At 31.2% G+C, this 24,662-nt stretch overlaps 1 protein-coding gene and 2 long non-coding RNA genes across 4 annotated transcripts; 2 read left to right on the top strand and 1 right to left on the bottom strand.

Annotated features, from left to right (window-relative positions):
- The first annotated feature begins 2,810 nt into the window (after positions 1–2,810).
- LOC117126642 lies at positions 2,811–3,832 on the top strand. The gene is made up of 2 exons (XR_004449314.1): positions 2,811–2,979; positions 3,552–3,832. It is a non-coding gene; the product is annotated as an uncharacterized LOC117126642 (long non-coding RNA).
- A 5,730-nt stretch (positions 3,833–9,562) lies between these two features.
- LOC103845983 lies at positions 9,563–11,460 on the bottom strand. 2 transcript variants are annotated; one of them, XR_628623.2, is made up of 4 exons: positions 11,040–11,460; positions 10,546–10,937; positions 10,311–10,430; positions 9,563–10,227 (listed from the first exon to the last, which is right to left on the bottom strand). It is a non-coding gene; the product is annotated as an uncharacterized LOC103845983 (long non-coding RNA). The 2 variants fall into 2 exon arrangements; XR_628622.3 differs by having other exon boundaries at positions 10,546–11,445.
- A 1,034-nt stretch (positions 11,461–12,494) lies between these two features.
- Positions 12,495–17,781, top strand: LOC103846234. Its single transcript, XM_033275207.1, has 5 exons — positions 12,495–12,647; positions 16,531–17,031; positions 17,274–17,399; positions 17,464–17,539; positions 17,719–17,781. Exons 2-5 carry the CDS (start codon positions 16,673–16,675, stop codon positions 17,779–17,781), a joined length of 624 nt encoding a protein of 207 aa, XP_033131098.1. The 5' UTR covers positions 12,495–12,647; positions 16,531–16,672.
- Positions 17,782–24,662: the final 6,881 nt, after the last annotated feature.

The following is a 24,662-nucleotide window of genomic DNA, read 5'->3' as shown; positions in this document are numbered from 1 at the left end:
TTATAGGTTCAGTATATAAAGTATTTACCAAAAGTCAATATTTTTGAAGGGGTTAACACATGAATTTTGAGAAAATTTCAAAAAATATGACTATATTGTTTTAATGCATAGCTGCATCCGCACTAACATATGATGATGTTCAACGAGGTTTGGAGCCTTGGTTGTCTCCTTTTTTCAAGAAAATAGTTATTTTATTGTAGTTATTTCGTCGATTTAGGGAGTATTATGAAGTTTTACTAAATTAATTGATAAACAAATTATAACGATTCACATATACCATGTAAAAGAGTTTAAAGTACATTAATACAAATGTAGAATGTGGTTAGAAATATTAAAACAACTCTAAAGATTATAGGCTTCAGTATATAAAGCATTCACCAAAAACTCAATATTTTCGAAGGGGTTAACACATGGATTTTGAGAAATTTTTTAAAAATATGACTATATTGTTTTAATGCATAGCTGCATCTTGCACTAACATATGATGATGTTCAACGACGTTTGGAGCCATTGTTGTCTCCGTTTTTCAAGAAAATAGTCATTTTATTGTGGTTATTACATCGATTTAGGAAGTATTATGAAGTTTTACTAAATTAATTAATAAAAAAATTATAACGATTCTCATATACCATGATAAAGAGCTTAAAATACGTTAATACAAATTTAGAATGTGGTTAGAAATTTAAAAAAAAACACTAAAGATTATAGGCTTCAGTATATAAAGTATTTACAAAACATTCAATATTTTCGAAGGGGTTAGTTAACACATGGTTTTTGAGAAAATTTAAAAAAATATAACAATATTGTTTTAATGCATAGCTGCATCATGCACTAATATATGATGATGTTTAACGAGGTTTGGAGCCTTTGTTGTCTCCGTTTTTCAAGAAAATAGTTATTATAAAGTAGTTATTTCATCTATTTAGGGAGTATAAAGAAGTTTTACTAAATTAATTGATAAAAAAATTATAACGATTCCCATATACCATGAAAAAGAGCTTAAAATACATTAATACAAATGTAGAATATTGTTAGAAATTTTTAAAACAACACTAAAACACTAAAGATAATAGGCTTCAGTATATAAAGTATTTACCCAAAACTCAATATTTTCGAAGGGGTTAACCCATGGATTTGGAGAAAATTTCAAAAAATATGAAAATATTGTTTTAATGCATAGTTGCATCTTGCACTAACCTATGATGATGTTCAAAGAGGTTTGGAGCCTTTGATGTCTCCGTTTTTCAAGAAAATAATTATTTTATAGTAGTTATTTCATCGATTTAGGGAGTATTAAAAAGTTTAACTAAGTTAATTGAAAAAAAAATTATAACGATTCCCATATACCATGAAAAAGAACTTAAAATACATAAATAGAAATGTAAAATGTTGTTAGAAATGTTAAAACAAAACTAAAGATTATAGGTTCAGTATATAAAGTATTCACCAAAAACTCAATATTTTCGAAGGGGTTACACATGGATTTTGAGAAAAATTTCAAAAAATATGACTATATTGTTTTAATGCATAGTTGCATCCTGCACTACCATATAATGATGTTCAACGAGGTTTGGAGCTTTTGTTGTCTCTGTTTTTCAAGAAAATAGTTATTTTATTGTAGTTATTTAATCAATTTAGGGAGTATTATGAAGTTTTATTAAATTAATTGATATAAAAATTATAACAATTCCCATACACCATGAAAAAGAGCTTAAAATACATTAATACAAATGTAGAATGTGGATTGAAATATTAAAACAACACTAAAGATTATAGGCTTTAGTATATAAAGTATTTATCAAAAACTCAATATTTTCACAGGGGTTAACACATGGATTTTGAGAAAATTTCAAAAAATATGATTATATTGTTTTAATGCATACCTAGCTGCATCCGACACTAACATATGATGATGTTCAACGAGGTTTGGAGCCTTTGTTGTCTCTGTATTTCAAGAAAATAGTTACTTTATTGTTGTTATTTCATCGATTTAGGGAATATTGCAAAGTTTTACTATATTAATTGTAAAAAAAATTATAACGATTCTCATATACCATGAAAAATAGCTTAAAAGACATTAATACAAATGTAGAATGCGGTTAGAAATATTAAAACAACACTAAAGATTATAGGCTTTAGTATATAAAGTATTTACTAAAAATTCAATATTTTCGAAGGGGATAAAACATGGATTTTGAAATTTTTTTTTAAAATATGACAATATTGTTTTAATGCATAGTTGCATCTTGCACTAACATATGATGATGTTCAACAAGGTTTGGAGCCTTGGTTGTCTCTGTTTTTCAAGAAAATAGTATTTTATATTAGTTATTTCATCGGTTTAGGGAGTATTAAGAAGTTTAACTAAATTAATTGATAAAAATATTATAACGATTCCCATATACCATGAAAAAGAGTTTAAAATACATTAATACAAATGTAGAATGTGGTTAGAAATATTAAAACATCACTAAATATTATAGGCTTTAGTATATAAAGTATTTACCAAAAACTCAATATTATTGAAGAGGTTAACACATGGATTTTGAGAAAATGTCAAAAAATATGAAAATATTGTTTTAATGCATAGTTGCATCCTGCACTAACCTATGATGATGTTCAAAGAGGATTGGAGCCTTTGTTGTCATTGTTTTTCAAGAAAATAGTTATTTTATAGTAGTTATTTCATCGATTTAGATAGTATTATGAAGTTTTACTAAATTAATTGATAAAAAAATTATAACGATACCCATATTCCATGAAAAAGAGCTTAAAATACATTAATACAAATGTAGAATGTGGTTAGAAATTTAAAATAACACTAAAGATTATAGGCTTCAGTATATAAAGTATTTACCAAAAACTCAATATTTTCGAAGGGCTTAAAACATAGATTTTTAGAAATTTTTTTAAAAATATGACTATATTGTTTTAATGCATAGTTGCATCCTGCACTAACATATGATGATGTTCAACGAGGTTTGAAGCCTTGGTTGTCTCCGTTTTTCAAGAAAATAGTTATTTTATTACAGTTATTTCGTCGATTTAGGGGTTAAAACAATATTTATTAAAGTATTTACCAAAAACTCAATATTTTAGAAGCGGTTAAAACATGGATTTTGAGAAAATTTCAAAAAATATAACAATATTGCTTTAATGCATAGTTGCATCCTGCACTAACTTATGATGATGTTGAAAGAGGTTTGGAGCATTTGTTGTCTCCGTTTTTCAAGAATATAGTTATTTTATAGTAGTTATTTCATCGATTTTTGGGAGTATAAAGAAGTTTTACTAAATTAATTGATAAAAAATTTATAACGATTCCCATATACCATGAAAAAGAGCTTAAAATACATTAATACAAATGTAGAATGTTATTAGAAATTTTAAAACAATACTAAAGATTATAGGTTCAGTATATAAAGTATTTACCAAAAGTCAATATTTTTGAAGGGGTTAACACATGAATTTTGAGAAAATTTCAAAAAATATGACTATATTGTTTTAATGCATAGCTGCATCCGCACTAACATATGATGATGTTCAACGAGGTTTGGAGCCTTGGTTGTCTCCTTTTTTCAAGAAAATAGTTATTTTATTGTAGTTATTTCGTCGATTTAGGGAGTATTATGAAGTTTTACTAAATTAATTGATAAACAAATTATAACGATTCACATATACCATGTAAAAGAGTTTAAAGTACATTTATACAAATGTAGAATGTGGTTAGAAATATTAAAACAACTCTAAAGATTATAGGCTTCAGTATATAAAGCATTCACCAAAAACTCAATATTTTCGAAGGGGTTAACACATGGATATTGAGAAATTTTTTAAAAATATGACTATATTGTTTTAATGCATAGCTGCATCTTGCACTAACATATGATGATGTTCAACGAGGTTTGGAGCCATTGTCGTCTCCGTTTTTCAAGAAAATAGTTATTTTATTGTGGTTATTACATCGATTTAGGAAGTATTATGAAGTTTTACTAAATTAATTAATAAAAAAATTATAACGATTCCCATATACCATGATAAAGAGCTTAAAATACGTTAATACAAATTTAGAATGTGGTTAGAAATTAAAAAAAAAACACTAAAGATTATAGGCTTCAGTATATAAAGTATTTACAAAAAATTCAATATTTTCGAAGGGGTTAGTTAACACATGGTTTTTGAGAAAATTTCAAAAAATATAACAATATTGTTTTAATGCATAGCTGCATCCTGCACTAATATATGATGATGTTTAACGAGGTTTGGAGCCTTTGTTGTCTCCGTTTTTCAAGAAAATAGTTATTATATAGTAGTTATTTCATCTATTTAGGGAGTATAAAGAAGTTTTACTAAATTAATTGATAAAAAAAATTATAACGATTCCCGTATACCATGAAAAAGAGCTTAAAATACATTAATACAAAGGTAGAATATTGTTAGAAATTTTTAAAACAACACTAAAGATAATAGGCTTCAGTATATAAAGTATTTACCAAAAACTCAATATTTTCGAAGGGGTTAACCCATGGATTTGGAGAAAATTTCAAAAAATATGAAAATATTGTTTTAATGCATAGTTGCATCCTGCACTAACCTATGATGATGTTCAAAGAGGTTTGGAGCCTTTGATGTCTCCGTTTTTCAAGAAAATAATTATTTTATAGTAGTTATTTCATCGATTTAGGGAGTATTAAAAAGTTTAACTAAGTTAATTGAAAAAAAAATTATAACGATTCCCATATACCATGAAAAAGAACTTAAAATACATAAATAGAAATGTAAAATGTTGTTAGAAATGTTAAAACAAAACTAAAGATTATAGGTTCAGTATATAAAGTATTCACCAAAAACTCAATATTTTCGAAGGGGTTACACATGGATTTTGAGAAAATTTCAAAAATTATGACTATATTGTTTTAATGCATAGTTGCATCCTGCACTACCATATAATGATGTTCAACGAGGTTTGGAGCCTTTGTTGTCTCTGTTTTTCAAGAAAATAGTTATTTTATTGTAGTTATTTAATCAATTTAGGGAGTATTATGAAGTTTTATTAAATTAATTGATATAAAAATTATAACAATTCCCATACACCATGAAAAAGAGCTTAAAATACATTAATACAAAAGTAGAATGTGGATAGAAATATTAAAACAACACTAAAGATTATAGGCTTTAGTATATAAAGTATTTATCAAAAACTCAATATTTTCACAGGGGTTAACACATGGATTTTGAGAAAATTTCAAAAAATATGATTATATTGTTTTAATGCATACCTAGCTGCATCCGACACTAACATATGATGATGTTCAACGAGGTTTGGAGCCTTTGTTGTCTCTGTATTTCAAGAAAATAGTTACTTTATTGTTGTTATTTCATCGATTTAGGGAATATTGCAAAGTTTTACTATATTAATTGTAAAAAAATTATAACGATTCTCATATACCATGAAAAATAGCTTAAAATACATTAATACAAATGTAGAATGCGGTTAGAAATATTAAAACAACACTAAAGATTATAGGCTTTAATATATAAAGTATTTACTAAAAACTCAATATTTTCGAAGGGGATAAAACATGGATTTTGAAATTTTTTTAAAAAATATGACAATATTGTTTTAATGCATAGTTGCATCTTGCACTAACATATGATGATGTTCAACAAGGTTTGGAGCCTTGGTTGTCTCTGTTTTTCAAGAAAATAGTATTTTATAGTAGTTATTTCATCGGTTTAGGGAGTATTAAGAAGTTTAACTAAATTAATTGATAAAAATATTATAACGATTCCCATATACCATGAAAAAGAGTTTAAAATACATTAATACAAATGTAGAATGTGGTTAGAAATATTAAAACATCACTAAATATTATAGGCTTTAGTATATAAAGTATTTACCAAAAACTCAATATTATTGAAGAGGTTAACACATGGATTTTGAGAAAATGTCAAAAAATATGAAAATATTGTTTTAATGCATAGTTGCATCCTGCACTAACCTATGATGATGTTCAAAGAGGATTGGAGCCTTTGTTGTCATTGTTTTTCAAGAAAATAGTTATTTTATAGTAGTTATTTCATCGATTTAGATAGTATTATGAAGTTTTACTAAATTAATTGATAAAAAAATTATAACGATACCCATATTCCATGAAAAAGAGCTTAAAATACATTAATACAAATGTAGAATGTGGTTAGAAATTTAAAATAACACTAAAGATTATAGGCTTCAGTATATAAAGTATTTACCAAAAACTCAATATATTTGAAGGGGTTACACATGGATTTTTAGAAAATTTAAAAAAATATTACTATATTGTTTTAATGCATAGTTGCATCATGCACTACCATATGATGATGTTCAACGAGGTTTGGAGCCTTTGTTGTCTCCGTTTTTCAAAAAAATAGTTATTTTATTGTAGTTATTTAATCGATTTAGGGAGTATTATGAAGTTTTACTAAATAAATTGATAAAAAAATTATAACGATTCCCATATACTATGATAAAGAGCTTAAAATACATTAATACAAATGTAGAATGTGGTTAGAAATTTTAAAACAATACTAAAGATTATAGGTTCAGTATATAAAGTATTTACCAAACACTCAATATTTTCGAAGGGGTTAACACATGGATTTTGAGAAAATTTTTAAAATATATGATTATAATGTTTTAATGAATAGCTAGCTGCATCCGGCACTAACATATGATGATGTTCAACGAGGTTTGGAGCCTTTTTTGTCTCTATATTTCAAGAAAATAGTTACTTTATTGTAGTTATTTCATCGATTTAGGAAATATTACAAAGTCTTACAAAATTAATTGATAAAAAAATTATAACGATTCCCATATACCATGAAAAATAGTTTAAAATACATTAATACAAATGTAAAATGCGGTTAGAAATATTAAAACAACACTAAAGATTATAGGCTTCAGTATATAAAGTATTTACCAAAAACTCAATATTTTTGAAGAGGTTAACACATGGATTTTGAGAAAATTTCAAAAAATATTACTATATTGTTTTAATGCATAGTTGCATCATGCACTACCATATGATGATGTTCAAAGAGTTTTGGAGCCTTTGTTGTCTCCGTTTTTCAAGAAAATAGTTATTTTAAAATAGTTATTTCATCGATTTAGGGAGTATTATAAATTTTTAATAAATTAATTGATAAACAAATTATAATCATTCCCATATACCATGAAAAAGAGCTTAAAATACATTAATACAAATGTAGAATGTGGTTTGAAATTTTAAAACAACACTAAAGATTATAGGCTTCAGTATATAAAATATTTACCAAAAACTCAATATTTTCGAAGGGGTTAACACATGGATTTTGAGAAAATTTCAAACAAATATGACTATACTGTTTTAATGCATAGCTGCATCTGACACTAACATATGATGATGTTCAACGAGGTTTGGAGCCTTTTATGTCCCTGTTTTATAAGAAAATAGTTATTTTATTGTAGTTATTTCATCGATTTAGGGAGTATTATGAAGTTTTAATAAATTAATTTATAAAGAAATTATAACCATTTCCATATACCATGGAAAAGAGCTTAAAATACATTAATACAAATGTAGAATGTGGTTTGAATTTTTAAAACAACACTAAAGATTATAGGCTTCAGTATATAAAATATTTACCAAAAACTCAGTATTTTTGAAGAGGTTAACACATGGATTTTGAGAAAATTTCAAAAAATATGACTATATTGTTTTAATGCATCCTGCAGTACCATATGATGATGTTCAACGAGGTTTGGAGTTTTTGTTGTCTCCTTTTTTTCAAGAAAATAATTATTTTATTGTAGTTATTTAATCAATTTAGAGAGTATTATGAAGTTTTACTAAATTAATTGATAAAAAAATTATAACGATTCCCATATACCATGATAAAAAGCTTAAAATACATTAATACAAATGTAGAATGTGGTTAGAAATTTTAAAACAAAACTAAAGATTTTAGGTTCAGTATATAAAGTATTTACCAAAAACTCAATATTTTTGAAGGGGACACATGGATTTTGAGAAAATTTCAAAAAATATGATTATATTGTTTTAATGCATAGCTAGCTGCATCCGACACTAAAATATGATGATGTTCAACGAGGTTTGGAGCCTTTGTTGTCTCTGTATTTCAAGAAAATAGTTACTTTATTGTAGTTATTTCATCGATTTAGGAAATATTACAAAGTTTTACAAAATTAATTGATAAAAAATTTATAACGATTCCCATATACCATGAAAAATAGTTTAAAATACATTAATACAAATGTAGAATGCGGTTAGAAATATTAAAACAACACTAAAGATTATAGGCTTTAGTATATAAAGTACTAGGGCCAGCCCGCCCTACGGACGGGATATACTTTACTTGTGATTTTTGTTAATAGTTTTTTTTTAATGTTTTTATAGTTTGTGTCTTAGATTTGCATTTGCAAAAGATATGCATAATGCACTACAAAACAAATTATATTATATCACATAAATAGTATTAGAAAAAATAAATGATATATTAATCTTTGTTAAGCAAGTGAAAATCAATTAAAAAGTATATAGTATATTTATATACGTGTAAAAATATACAGTTTACTCTAAACTTTAAACAATTTCAATTTTTATTATTGTTTCTGTTGTTTTTATTAGAAATCAAAGGTTTAATAAATTAATAAAAAACTTTTATTTTTTCATTAATGTAATTATTTTATATTTTTAGTGTTTGTTATATATATTTTTATTATAAAAATAAGTAAAATAAAAATACTTGTAACTACAGTTGAATTTCAATACAAAAATTATTAATTATTTTTCATTCATATATATTTATTTTGAATGTGTTGGTACTTTTTATATATTTTCAAACCTATTTATTTAGATAATGTGAAAAATGAATCAATTTACAGTTTGATTTTAAAGTTAGTTAAATAACATAACAATCTAAAATTGATTATTTAAGTATACACATATTTTAAAACTTTTATCAAAATGAAAATGAAAAAAATACAAAATTTTTAAGTTTCTTAAAATATTTAAAAATATTTAGTGGCGTAGGACATAATTTCATTGTTATTTGAGTTTGTTTGTTTTTTAATTTAACGATTTTCATACTCCTTGATAATATAATTTGTGGAGGCCAATATTAGCCAACTTATTAAAATTATAATAAATATGTTATGGTTAATTTCTGATACATCATATTTATGAAATGGTTGCTTGAAAATCGGAATTATTTTAATATATATATAATATTATTGTTTTATATTATTTATTTCTTTAATTATTCATCACGTAAAGTCTTCCAACCAATCTACCTTTGTCAGTTTTTTTGCTCCCAATCACATAGCTATTCCAAAAAAACATTTTCTTGAGAAGCAAAAACAAAAGAAATATGTCTTAATAACATTTAACTTTTTATTAAAACTTAGCGAGCTTTATGTATAGATTTTATTATAATTATGTTAAACTTGTTTAGTAATTTTTGATACATCATTTTTATGAAATGGTTAATTGAAACATAAACTATTTTAGTATATAGAGTGTTGATAATATTATTATTTTCCTTAGTTAGTCACTACTTAACGTCTTCAATCCAACCCACCTTTATCAAATTTTTTGTTCCTATTCAGATAGTTATTTCGATTTTTTTTTTCTCAGAACAAAAAGCATAAGATATGTTTTAGTAACATTTCACTCTCTCTCAAAACTTAGCGCGCTTATGTATATGTTTTATCAAGCTTGTGTTATAACTTTTATTTTTTATATTTTCTTAAATTTTTTTTAATGTTGCAATCAAGATTAGTATCATAATCATACCCTTTTTTTTGCTAAAGATAATATACTATTAAAAAAAATGAAAGCCTTTTACAAAAAAAAAAACTTGTAAGACTAAAAAATAACAAACCAACACGGCACTTTCAAAGAACAGAATCTCACTATAATATATGCTTAGCTCGTTCCACAGCAAGTCATAGTTAGATCATAGTAGCAACTGTCTCCATACAGGTGTCAGCTCTTACGTCAGAATCCAAAACTTACTTTGAAGCTTTGATGACAATTTGATTATTATCCCACCGAATGAACTCGGTTCTGGTGTCACAAGTCTTCCTCACAGTGAAGAAACCTTTGTGTCCACAAACCTCACACCTTGCAGTTAGCTTTGTGACAGAATCATCTATTGGTACAATATCAAGAACATCACCAACTCCTCCTAAATTTTACCAAGAAAGGATCATTAAAGTTAAAGCTCAACGGAAAATGTTAAAGATTTAAAGTAAAAATGTCAAGTAACACCTTAAATAATCACTATCAACGACTGCAACAATAACAGTGTTGCCATCATCATCAGCGTCTTTGCAGCAAAACTCATAAAGATCTCCAGTTCTCTGTTTCGTCAATACCAATCACATCAAGCTGCCAATCATTTTGAAAAAAAATACATCTTCAATCCAAATCCTTCACAATAAGACAACAATTACTACCAAAAAGGACAAAAGACTCTTTTTTTTTTTAGGACAAAAGACTTTACCTTGTCGTAAGCATCTTGTCTGAATCACTCAGGAAAAGACATAAGATCTGGAAGAACCCAGCAAGGGAATCCAATTCCTTCATGAACAACGGTGTGGTGGTGATTGAGATTGGGATCCCTTAGAGGAATACGTAAGCTCCGTTACCAAAGAGAGACATACGGCGAACTTCCAGTTAGAGCTAAACGCGGCAACTTAACCTCAACGGTGGAAGAACATGAACCTACTTCAGATCAGAGGAGCTAGCCATTTGAAGGAAATAAGCTTTCTTTGTTGTTTTTACGGTTGCTGAAACTGCAGCCGTTGAGATGAAGCGATTCAAGTCCTGTTGCTTTCTGGAATAGCCCAACACCGCCGTATCTAGCTCCGGTCAGATACATAAACAGTAGCAATTCTGAACAATAACAACGGGAACTTGGAATCTCAGAGAAATCGCAAAGAGAGATGAAAAAGAGAGAGAATGGTTTTGAGAGGAAGAAAGCATATCTTTTTATACCAGTAGAAACACCGAAGATCAACACACATTAAAGTGTAGATCGTGGCCAAAGGAATTAAAAACATGTTTAATGCGATTGATCTGGAAGTAGTTTTGTTTCGAGTGATCGAAAGAAGGCTAAAGGACGTGATCCAAACACAGGAACAGAATCCGTGAAGCCACAGAAGCAGATATGTCTCTCCGTATGGCAGAGATCGAAGAACGATAAGAACCCTAAGAACGTAACCGGGCCAACGTTAAATTTCAATAACAAAGCCCAAATTAAGATGAAGCCCATAAAATATCCAGACACTTGATTAAATGATACGCTGAGTTTCGACCTCATGGGACAGGTGTCGGCACGACAGCATCTGAATTGATGACGTGGATGGCGACGTGGACCTCCTAAGAGAGAAGGAAACTGTTTTTTATATATAAAGATTTACCAAAAACTCAATATTTTTGAAGAGGTTGTTAACACATGGATTTTGAGAAAATTTCAAAAATTAATACTATATTGTTTTAAAGTATAGTTGCATCCTGCACTACTATATGATGATGTTCAATGAGGTTTGGAGGCTTTGTTGTCTCCGTTTTTCAAGAAAAAATAGTCATTTTATAGTAGTTATTTCTTCGATTTAGAGAGTATTATAAAGTTTTACAAAATTAATTGATAAAAAAATTATAATGATTCTCATATACCATGATAAAGAGCTTAAAATACATTAATACAAATGTAAAATGTAGTTAGAAATTTTAAAACAAAACTAAAGATTATAGGTTCACTATATAAAGTATTTACCAAAAACTCAATATTTTCGAAGGGGTTAACACATGGATTTTGAGAAAATTTCAAAAAATAGGATTATATTGTTTTAATGAATAGCTAGCTGCATCCGGCAATAACATATGATGATGTTCAACGAGGTTTGGAGCCTTTGTTATCTCGGTATTTCAAGAAAATAGTTACTTTATTGTAGTTATTTCATCGATTTAGGGAATATTACAAAGTTTTGCTAATTTAATTGATAAAAAAATTATAACGATTCCCATATACCATGAAAAAGAGCTTAAAATACATTAATACAAATGTAGAATGTGGTTAAAAATATTTAAACAACACTAAATATTATAGGCTTTAGTATATAAAATATTTACCAAAACTCAATATTTTTGAAGAGGGTTAACACATTGATTTTGAGAAAATGTCAAAAATATGAAAATATTATTTTAATGCATAGTTGCATCCTGCACTAACCTATGATGATGTTCAAGGAGGTTTAGAGCCTTTGTTGTCTCCGCTTTTCAAGAAAATAGTTATTTTATAGTAGTTATTTCATCGATTTAGGGATTATTAAGAAGTTTTACTAAATTAATTGATAAAAAAATTATAATGATTCCCATATACCATGAAAAAGAGTTTAAAATATATTAATACAAATGAAGAATGTTGTTAGAAATTTTAAAACAAAACTAAAGATTATAGGTTCAGTATATAAAGTATTTACCAAAAACTCAATATTTTTGAAGAGGTTAACACATGGATTTTGAGAAAATTTCAAAAAATATGACTATATTGTTTTAATGCATAGTTGCATCCTGCACTAACATATGATGATGTTCAACGAGGTTTAGAGCCTTGGTTGTCTCCGTTTTTCAAGAACATAGTAATTTTATTGTAGTTATTTAATTGAATTATGGAGTATTATGAAGTTTTACTAAATTAATTGATAAAAAAATTATAACGATCCCTATATACCATGATAAAGAGCTTAAAATACATTAATACAAATGTAGAATGTGGTTTGAAATTTTAAAACAATACTAAATATTATAGGCTTCCGTATATAAAGTATTTACCAAAAACTCAATATTTTCGCAGGGGTTAGTTAACACATGGATTTTGAGAAAATTTCAAAAAATATGACTATATTGTTTTAATGCGTAGTTGCATCCAGCACTACTATATGATGATGTGCAGCGTGGTTTGGAGCCTTTGTTGTCTCCGTTTTTCAAGAAAATAGTTATTTTATAGCAGTTATTTCATCGATTTAGGGAGTATTATGAAGTTTTACTAAATTAATTGATAAACAAATTATAACTTTCCCATATACCATGAAAAAAGCTTAAAATACATTAATACAAATGTAGAATGTGGTTAGAAATTTTAAAACAACACTAAAGATTATAGGTTCAGTATATAAAGTATTTACCAAAAACTCAATATTTTCGAAGGGGTTAACACATGGATTTTAAGAAAATTTCAAAAAATATGACTATATTGTTTTAATGCATAGCTGCATCCTGCACTAACATATGATGATGTTCAACGAGGTTTAGCTCCTTTGTTGTCTCCGTTTTTCAAGAAAATAGTTATTTTATTGTAGTTATTTAATCGATTTAGGGAGTATTATGAAGTTTTACTAAATTAATTGATAATCAAATTACAACGATTCCCATATACCATGATAAAGAGCTTAAAATACATTAATTCAAATGTAGAATGTAGTTAAATTTTTTTAAAACAACACTAAAGATATTATAGGCTTCAGTATATAAAGTATTTACCAAAAGCTCAATATTTTCGAAGGGGTTAGTTAACACATTGGTTTTGAGAAAATTTCAAAAAATATAATAATATTTTTTAATGCATAGTTGCTTCTTGCACTAACATATGATGATGTTCAAAGAGTTTTGGAGCCTTTGTTGTCTCCGTTTTTCAAGAAAATAGTTATTTTATAGTAGTTATTTCATCGATTTAGGTAGTATTATGAATTTTTAATAAATTAATTGATAAAAAAATTATAACCATTCCCATATACCATGAAAAAGAGCTTAGAATACATTAATACAAATGTAGAATATGGTTTGAAATTTTAAAACAACACTAAAGATTATAGGCTTCAGTATATAAAATATTTACCAAAAACTCAATATTTTCGAAGGGGTTAACACATGGATTTTGAGAAAATTTCAAAAAATATGACTATATTGTATTTATGCGTAGTTGCATCCAGCACTACTATATGATGATGTTCAATGAGGTTTGGAGCATTTGTTGTCTCTGTTTTTCAAGAAAATAGTTCTTTTATTGTAGTTATTTAATCGATTTAGGGAGTATTATGAAGTTTTACAAAATTAATTGATAAACAATTATAACGATCCCTATATACCATGATAAAAAGCTTAAAATACATTAATAAAAATGTAGAATGTGGTTAGAAATTTTAAAACAATACTAAATATTACAGGCTACCGTATATAAAGTATTTACCAAAAACTCAATATTTTTGAAGAGGTACACATGAATTTTGAGAAAATTTCAAAAATTATTACTATATTGTTTTATTGCATAGTTGCATCCTTCACTAACATATGATGATGTTCAACGAGGTTTAAAGCCTTGGTTGTCTCCGTTTTTCAAGAACATAGTTATTTTATTGTAGTTATTTAATCGAATTAGGGAGTCTTATGAAGTTTTACTAAATTAATTGATAAACAAATTATAACGATTCCCATATACCATGATAAAGAACTTAAAATAGATTAATACAAATGTATAATGTGGTTAAAAAAATTTAAAACAACACTAAAGATTATAGGCCTCAGTATATAAAGTATTTACCAAAAACTCAATATTTTCGAAGGGGTTAACACATTGGTTTTGAGAAAATTTCAAAAAATATTATAATATTGTTTTAATGCATAGTTGTATTTTGCACTAACATATGATGATGTTCAAAGAGTGTTGGAGCCTTTGTTGTCTCCGTTTTCCAAGAAAATAGTTATTTTATAGTAGTTATTTCATCGATTTATGGAGTATTATGAAGTTTTAATAAATTAATTGATAAACAAATTATAACCATTCCCATATACCATGAAAAAAAGCTTAAAATACATTAATACAAATGTAGAATGTGGTTTGAAATTTTAAAACAACACTAAAGATTATAGGCTTCAGTATATAAAATATTTACCAAAAACTCAATATTTTCGAAGGGGTTAACACATGGATTTTGAGAAAATTTCAAAAAAATATGACTATATTGTTTTAATGCATAGCTGCATTCAGCACTAACATATGATGATGTTCAACGAGGTTTGGATCCTTTGTTGTCTCTGTTTTTCAAGAAAATAGTTACTTTACTGTAGTTATTTCATCGATTTAAGGAGTATTACAAAGTTTTACTAAATTAATTGATTAAAAATTATAACGATTCCCATATACCATGAAAAAGAGCTTAAAATACATTAATACAAGTGTAGAATGGGGTTAGAAATATTAAAACAACCCTAAATATTATAGGCTTCCGTATATAAAGTATTTACCAAAAACTCAATATTTTCGAAGGGGTTAACACATGGATTTTGAGAAAAATTCAAAAAATATAACAATATTGTTTTAATGTATAGTTGCATCCTGCACTAACCTATGATGATGTTCAAAAAAGTTTGGAGCCTTTGTTGTCTCCGTTTTTCAAGATAATAGTTATTTTATAGTCTTTATTTCATTGATTTAGGGAGTATTATGAAATTTTACTAAATTAATTGATAAACAAATAATAACGATTCCCATATACCATGAAAAAGAGGTTAAAATACATTAATACAAATGTAGAATGTGGTTTGAAATTTTAAAACAACACTAAAGATTATAGGCTTCCGTATATAAAGTATTTACCAAAAACTCAATATTTTTGAAGGGGTTAGTTAACACATGGATTTTAAGAAAATTTCAAAAAATATGACAATATTTTATTAAATGCATAGTTGCATCCTGCACAAACCTATGATGATGTTTAAAGAGGTTTGGAGCCTTTGTTGTCTCCGATTTTCAAGAAATAGTTATTTAATAGTAGTTATTTCATCGATTTAGGGAGTATTAAGAAGTTTTACTAAATTAATTGATAAAAAAATTATAACGATTCCCATATACCACGAAAAAAACCTTAAAATATATTAATACCAATGTAGAATATTGTTAGAAATTTTTAAAAAATACTAATTATTATAGCTTCAGTATATAAAGTATTTACCAAAAACTCAATATTTTCGAAGGGGTTAACACATGGATTTTAAGGAATTTCAAAAAATATGACTATATTGTTTTAATGCATAGCTGCATCCTGCACTAACATATGATGATGTTCAACGAGGTTTGGATCCTTTGTTGTCTCCGTTTATCAAGAAAATAGTTATTTCATTGTAGTTATTTAATCGATTTAGGGAGTATTATGAAGTTTTACTAAATTAATTGATAAAAAAATTATAACGATTCCCATATACCATGATAAAGAGTTTAAAATACATTAATACAAATGTAGAATGTAGTTAAAATTTTTTAAAACAACACTAAAGATTATCGGCCTCAGTATATAAAGTATTTACCAAAAACTCAATATTTTCGAAGGGGTTGTTAACACATTGGTTTTGAGAAAATTTCAAAAAATATAATAATATCGTTTTAATGCATAGTTGCATCTTGCACTAACATATGATAATGTTCAAAGAGTTTTGGAGCCTTTGTTGTCTCCGTTTTTCAAGAAAATAGTTATTTTATAGTAGTTATTTCATCGATTTAGGGAGTATTATGAAGTTTTAATAAATTAATTGATAAACAAATTATAGCCTGAATCTAAAGGGATTTCTGGGCGATGGCGGCTCTGAATACCCTAGCAAGCGAAGGCGATGGCGGCGACGCGAGTGAAAGTGACGCCACGGCGGCTCTGTCTATTCAGGCTTTGGGGGTAATCGGGATAGCTACTGAGCCTGCGGCTGAGGAGATGACGAAGCAGGGGAATGAAGCGATTGTTGATGGCAAGCGCCAGAGTGATGGATCTCCACGTTCTGCTCCTTGGGTGAAGAAGAAGATGGGAGGAGGCGAACCAGAAGCCATTGTAGATGTAGTGGATGGTGTTGCCTCGCTTCAGATTCCCGAAGAGATTTTTGATGAGGCGGAGCTCCTGTGGAAAAGCTATGTTGGTGGGTTTATTTCATTGGAGATGCTCCTCATGTAGGTTCAATTCACGCAACTGTCAATCGTATCTGGTCTGCTCCAAGGCGGGTACAAAGATCGATGTCCATTCATTGAAAGAATACAGTTTTGTTTCGCATAGAGAACAGCCAGATGAGGAGTCGTTATTTCAAGGAAATATTGGCACATTGCGGATTCCCTTTGGTAGTCAATGTTTGGACTCCAGAGTCTGCATTGCACCCTCCAGATCTTTCGGCTATGCTCTGTTGATTGATCTTAAGGAGTTCCAACAACCTTTACTCTCACAAGGGACTGAAGTGCTTATCCAAAGCAGTCGGTCAGTTTGTGAAACTTCACCCGAGTACGGAAAAGTGTGTGAGGCTTGATGTGGCCAGAGCTCTTGTGAGGTCACTTACACCAACTCTGTGGAGAAAATCTCTTTTAAGGATAATGCTGGCTTTGCGCATGAAGTGGAAGTAATTTTCATGGCTCCCTCCTCGTTGTAGTGTCTGTCCGCAGGTGGGGCATAAAGGTCAGGACTGTTCGAGTAAGGAGATCCGAATCCCTACAAAATAAGTAAGGAGAGGAGACAGCAGCGTCCTTGTGTTTGCTGTATACCTCACGGAGGAAACAGGCTGGAGACAGGGGTGAAGAGGTGAGGGAAACGGTATAACTGTGGAGGAAGATGTGAGTAAGGAAGGGAATGTTTTTGAGAATCTGATTCAGGATTTGGAAGCGCTTACGCCTGTGGCTAATAACGTTGCTGCGCTGGAAGGCATAAGCTACTGAGCCTACTACAGAGGTTTTTCACACCAATGGTGTTGGCGCTTGGGAAAATGGTCGAGGAATGAAACAGGTGGGTGATACGGGTGGGGAGGGGCTATAATAATCTCTCCTTCACGTTTCAGTCCTTACAGGGTATCGTAGAGGAGAGGAGGATGCTATGGAGAGAATGGGAGAAGTTGAATAGGGTGAAAGATTAGAGACTAATGTTGATGGAAAGAAAGTTCCAGGAGTGCAGTTTCAAATCGGGTAGAAAGCCTGGATCGGCTCAGAGCAGATGCGGGGGAAGATTGTTCGAACTAAAGACCTGATATATGCTGGCAAGCAAGGACAACAAAAAAAACTTCCGTTAGGAAGTTATGACGTCTCTCATTGCATGGAATATGCGTGGAGTGCAACTTACCACGCAAGCATAGAGCACTTAAAGCATGGTTGCAAGTGGAGAAGCCTGTTTTGGGTGCCTAGTAGGACGAGAGTGCAGGAGTCTAATCATCAGTGGGGCATGAGTGCGCCATGCCAGGGTGGAAATCCCTCACGAACTACAACTACCACCCTTGGGTAGGATCTGGGTCTGCTGGTCGATCAAGTTTATTGTCACGCAACTGCATATGAGCGCACAGGTAATCACGTGTGCAATCCAGGTGCCTAGTACTGGAGAGCAATTTGTGTGCTCTGCTGTCTATGCATACAATACTGCAGTGGATCGAATTCGATTATGGGAAGAGCGAGAGGCGCAAAAGCTGCCTATGATCATTGAACCTCCCTTGGATATTGATAGGAGAGACTTCAACGAACTTTGGCCTCTTCTAGCATTCTCGCGCAATGGATTATCGCAGAGATAGTGTCTGGCATGAGGCATTTCCAGAAGCAATGACAGACTGCTCTGTCATGGATTTACCCTTCACTGTGCATGTTTACGTGGTGGAACAATCGAGTTGCGGACCCTATTGGAAAGAAGTTGGACAGAGCGTTGGTTAATCAGAATTGGCTCAGTCGTTACCCACTCTCTTCAGCACAATTTGATGCTGGTGGAATTTCGGATCATGCAAGGTGCTTGGTTCGCACAGCAGGAGTTACAAATGATGCTAGGAAGCCATTTCGGTTTTTCAACTTTCTGGCTGAGCACAAGGATTTCTTGCCGACGGTTCAGAGAGTCTGGGACACGAGCGCCGCTCTCTACCCCTCCAGGACAGCACTCTCCCTTTTCCATAGGAAGCTGAAGCTTCTTAAGCAACCGCTTCGGGAGTTGAACAAGACACACTATGGAAACTTGCCAGCCCGCACTAAGCAAGCTTATAATGAGCTTTGTGAATGTCAAAACAGAGTATTACAGGATCCATCGCCTGACAACGTTGCAAGGGCGGCTGAGGCAGCAGAGAGATGGAATGTTTTGGCTCGTATTGAGGAAAAATTCTACAGGCAGAAGTCATGTGTCCGATGGCTTACGGCAGGAGATCAGAGACAAAATTTTCCACATATGGTTCAGATGAGAATACTAAAAACACGATCAGGAGTTGGTGACAGCGCAGGGAGAAGTGCTCACAACATTGTCAGATATTTAAAAAGACAGTGCCTCATTTTCAACTTTCTGCAAGGACAAGATCCGACTACTGAGGACTTACTGTTGATGCCTCTACAAGATCTGTTAACATATAGATCTCCGGGACGACTCAGCTTGTTTAGTTCGGCGGTCACTGCTGCAGAAATACAGCAAGCGCTCCGCTCTCTCCCAAATGATAAAGTATCTGGGCCTGACGGTTTCACCAAAGAATTTTTCATTGCAGCGTGGCCAGTCATTGGACGGGACTTCATTGTGGCAATCTAGTCTTTCTTCATATTCGGGTTTATGCCTACCGGAGTGAATGCCACCATACTCTCCTTGATTCCTAAGACAACTACTGCTCAAACTATGAAGGATTACCGGCCCATCGCGTGTTGCAACCTTCTCTACAAGGTGATCTCTAAAGTCTTAGCCAATAGACTGAAGATAATTTTCCCTGCTGCAGTTGAAGCTAATCAGTGTGCATTTATCACTGAGCGTTTACTTCTGGAAAACGTCTTACTCGCTTCTGAGCTTGTTACTGGTTATCATAAGACCACAAACAAAGAGAAATGCGCCATCAAGTTCGATATCTCGAAAGCTTTTGACACAGTCAAGTGGTCTTTCATCACTTCAGTTTTACAAGCAATGGGACTGCCTCCTCAGTTTATTCAGTGGATCAGACTATGTATATCTACAGCTGCGTTCTCAGTGGCAGTGAATGGGAGTCTGGAAGGGTTTTTCACCAGTGCTAGAGGCATTCGTCAAGGATGCTCCCTCTCGCCATATCTGTATGTCATCCTCAACAACGTCCTATCAAAATTGCTCAACAAAGCCGCAGAAGCAGGAGAGTTTGCCTACCATCCTCAGTGTCAAGGCGTCAAGCTAACACACCTGAGTTTCGCTGACGATATTTTGGTATTCACCAATGGTACCTCAGAATCACTATTGGGTATTATGGAAGTTATGCGTCGGTTTGCAGCCATGTCTGGTTTACATATTAACGCAGCGAAGTCATCGATCTATGTGACAGGGAGGAACATAGCTGATATTTTAGCGACAGCGGCATCCTTAAGCATTGGAGTAGGAACACTCCCTATCCGGTACTTAGGCATGCCTCTTACTACGAAAACACTCACTAGCCATGACTATGAGCCTCTTATCGACAAAATCCGAAGTAGAATGTTGTGTTGGTCCAACAGAGCCCTCTCGTTTGCAGGAAGGCTTCAGCTGATTCAGTCTGTCATTACTAGCATGGTCAACTTCTGGAGCTCAGCTTTTATTCTTCCTGCTAAGTGTTTGGATACCATTGAAAGCATGTGTAGCGCGTTTCTCTGGTCTGGATCTCCTACCCAAACACATAAGGCCAAGGTAAGCTGGGAGGATCTCTGCGCACCTAAGGATGAAGGCGGATTGGGAGTGAGAAAGTTCAGAGATACGGCAAAAGCATTTGCTCTAAAGCTTATATGGAGATTATTTACTCAACTGTCATCCTTATGGGTTAGTTGGGTTAATCACTATTTGCTTAAGTATAACTCCTTTTGGGATGTGCGGGATGAATCAAAGGGATCTTGGATATGGAGGAAACTACTGAAGTTAAGAGATTTGGCCTATGAGTTTCTTAGGGTTGATATTAAAGATGGCAAGACATGTTACTTCTGGTTCGACGAGTGGTTGGGAAAGGGCAGACTCATCAATGTTACAGGTCCGGCTGGTACCACCTATTTGGGAGTAATGCGACATGCTAAGGTTTGTGATGCAGTGGCAGGTAATGAGTGGAATATTAGAGGAGGGAGGAGCAGGCGGTTCCATGAACTCTATGATAGTATCTTAGCGCTTGAGCCTCCGGCGCCTGACAAAGGAAAATATATTATAATGTGGAAGCATGGTGATGATGACTACAGGAAAACGTTCTCAGCCGCTAGGACGTGGGATCAACTTAGAATTAAGAGAAGCAAAGTGGAGTGGTGCAGAGTGGTCTGGTTCCCGCAAGGGGTGCCTCGCTTCTCTTTTATAACCTGGTTAGCCATTCGGAACAGACTGTCGACAGGAGATCGTATGCGGGCTTGGGGTATTGTGCAAGGGTGTGTGTTGTGTGGAGAACGAGATGAAACAAGAGATCATCACTTCTTCGCTTGCCCATATTCATATACGATATGGGAGCCTCTTGCACGACCGCTTATTGGGAGAAATATCAACCCGGATTGGCAATGGACAGTGAATCACTTGCAGCGGATGGGAGGGAAGAGTCTTGACACGATCCTTGCAAAGATGCTGTTCCAAACTGTAGTGTATCACATCTGGAGGGAGAGAAATGCAAGGCGTCACCAGCAGAGTTGGAAGACTACGGATCAACTGAGCAGACTCATAGACAAAGCAGTCAGAAACCGAATCAGTTCATTGAGATATAAACGGCAGCACAACTTGGAGGGGCTACTAACAAGATGGTTCGAAGTTACACTTTAGGATTCATTGTGCACTGATGCCATTTTTACAGCATTGAGCATTTGTACATAACATTCTTTTGATAGATCAATAAATTTGAAATTTCATCAAAAAAAACAAATTATAACCATTCCCATATACCATGAAAAAGAACTTAAAATACATTAATTCAAATGTATAATGTGGTTTAAAATTTTAGAACAACACTAAAGATTATAGGCTTCAGTATATAAAATATTTACCAAAAACTTAATATTTTCGAAGGGGTTAACACAAGGATTTTGAGAAAATTTCAAAAAAATATGACTATATTGTTTTAATGCATAGCTGCATCCGGCACTAATATATGATGATGTTCAAAGAGGTTTGGAGCCTTTGTTGTCTCTGTTTTTCAAGAAAATAGTTACTTTACTATAGTTATTTCATCGATTTAGGGAGTATTACAAAGTTTTCTTAAATTAATTGATAAAAAATTATAACGATCCCTATATACCATGATAAAGAGCTTAAAATACATTAATAAAAATGTAGAATGTGGTTAAAAATTTTAAAACAATACTAAATATTACAAGCTACCGTATATAAAGTATTTACCAAAAACTCAATATTTTTGAAGAGGTACACATGAATTTTGAGAAAATTTCAAAAATTATGACTATATTGTTTTATTGCATAGTTGCATCCTTCACTAACATATGATGATATTCAACGAGGTTTAGAGCCTTGGTTGTCTCCGTTTTTCAAGAACATAGTTATTTTATTGTAGTTTTTTAATCGATTTAGGAAGTATTATGAAGTTTTACTAAATTAATTGATAAACAAATTATAACGATTCCCATATACCATGATAAAGAGCTTAAAATACATTAATACAAATGTAGAATGTGGTAAAAAAATTTTAAAACAACACTAAAGATTATAGGCCTCAGTATATAAAATATTTACCAAAAACTCAATATTTTCGAAGGGGGTTAGGTTAACACATTGGTTTTGAGAAAATTTCAAAAAATATAATAATATAGTTTTAATGCATAGTTGCATCTTGCACTAACATATGATGATGTTCAAAGAGTTTTGGAGCCTTTGTTGTCTCCGTTTTCCAAGAAAATAGTTATTTTATAGTAGTTATTTTATCGATTTAGGGAGTATTACGAAGTTTTACTAAATTAATTGATAAAAAATTATAACGATTCCCATATACCATGAAAAAAGCTTAAAATACATTAATACAAATGTAGAATGTTGTTAGAAATTTTAAAACAATACTAAAGATTATAGGCTTCCGTATATAAAGTATTTACCAAAAACTCAATATTTTTGAAGGGGTTAACACATGGATTTTGAGAAAATTTCAAAAAAATATGACTATATTGTTTTAATGCATACCTAGCTGCATTCGGCACTAACATATGATGATGTTCAACGAGGTTTGGAGCCTTTGTTGTCTCTGTTTTTCAAGAAAATAGTTACTTTACTGTAGTTATTTCATCGATTTAGGGAGTATTACAAAGTTTTACTAAATTAATTGATTAAAAATTATAACGATTCCCATATACCATGAAAAAGAGCTTAAAATACATTAATACAAGTGTAGAATGGGGTTAGAAATATTAAAACAACTCTAAATATTATAGGTTCAGTATATAAATTATTTACCAAAAACTCAATATTTTCGAAGGGGTTAACACATGGATTTTGAGAAAATTTCAAAAAATATGACTATATTGTTTTAAATCATAGCTACATCCTGCGCTAACATATGATGATGTTCAACGAGGTTTAGAGCCTTTGTTGTCTCCGTTTTTCAAGAAAATAGTTATTTTATTGTAGTTATTTAATCGATTTAGGCAGTATTATGAAGTTTTACTAAATTAATTGATAAAAAAATTATAACGATTCCCATATACCATGATAAAGAGCTATAAAAATAACCACTAAATAGTCATGTATTGAAGTTAACCCCTTCAAAAATCGGGTCATGTATTTAATGCATAGTTGTATTCGCCACTAACATATCAAACTTCAAAATTCATGTTTAACAAAAGGGAAATTGGGCCATATAACCACAAAAAAGCCTAATTCACCAAGTAGTCATTATTCCTAACAAACCTATACACGCGGATACATATTAATACTGTAATACCCATTTCCTCCACCGGCGCAACCTGCTAAAAAATAAAACAAAAATTAATTATTAATCCCACAAAAGTAAATCGTGGCTTTACTCGACTTCACATCTTCACCTTCTTACAATCGCCACTGCCGGTCTTCTTCCAGCCCACCGATTTTCTCTCCACAGTCGCCACTGTCGGCCTCCTCTTCGTTTCTTCGACTCCTAGAAGTGCGTTGCGAAGGGAAAATCGTCTGCGCTTGTGAAATTGGTTGCGAGAAGAGTTTGTAAGGGTGATCGGCGTGAACGACCACCAGAACCTCATCTCTTTTATATCGGCGATTAGGTTGACACCTATTGTAATATTGTAAGTTCTCTGTTTTGTGCCATAGATTCTATTATTTCAATGTTATTTTCCCTATTTGGAATAGATTCGGCCCTAATCTATTCTAAGTTGATAAATCCAACCCTTGTATACCTGCTCTGGTAAGCTGAGGTAAACGAATTGATTTAGGATTGAACTTTTCTCGGTTCGCCGTACTCATCTGTTTACTGCGAATGGGGGATAGTGATTATGGAATGAAAAATCCCTTTTGCGATAAAAACAAGTTTAGTTCTCTGCGAAATTGAATATCTTATGAAACATGTGCTATTTGAAATGGAAAATCTTAGTTTTAGAGATTGGCTACTTGTCATTCCATTCCTCTGCTATTTTTGTAGAATCGTATCATAACTAATATACTATTCGCTTTCCATTCCATTTGACCATATGTTCGTTCCCTATATATCAAT

This window comes from Brassica rapa, chromosome A07 (genome assembly GCF_000309985.2).
Source record: "Brassica rapa cultivar Chiifu-401-42 chromosome A07, CAAS_Brap_v3.01, whole genome shotgun sequence".
Lineage (NCBI taxonomy): Eukaryota > Viridiplantae > Streptophyta > Magnoliopsida > Brassicales > Brassicaceae > Brassica > Brassica rapa.
The sequence above is the reverse complement of the archived record's forward strand: the minus strand, read 5'-3'. Positions and strand labels throughout refer to the sequence as shown.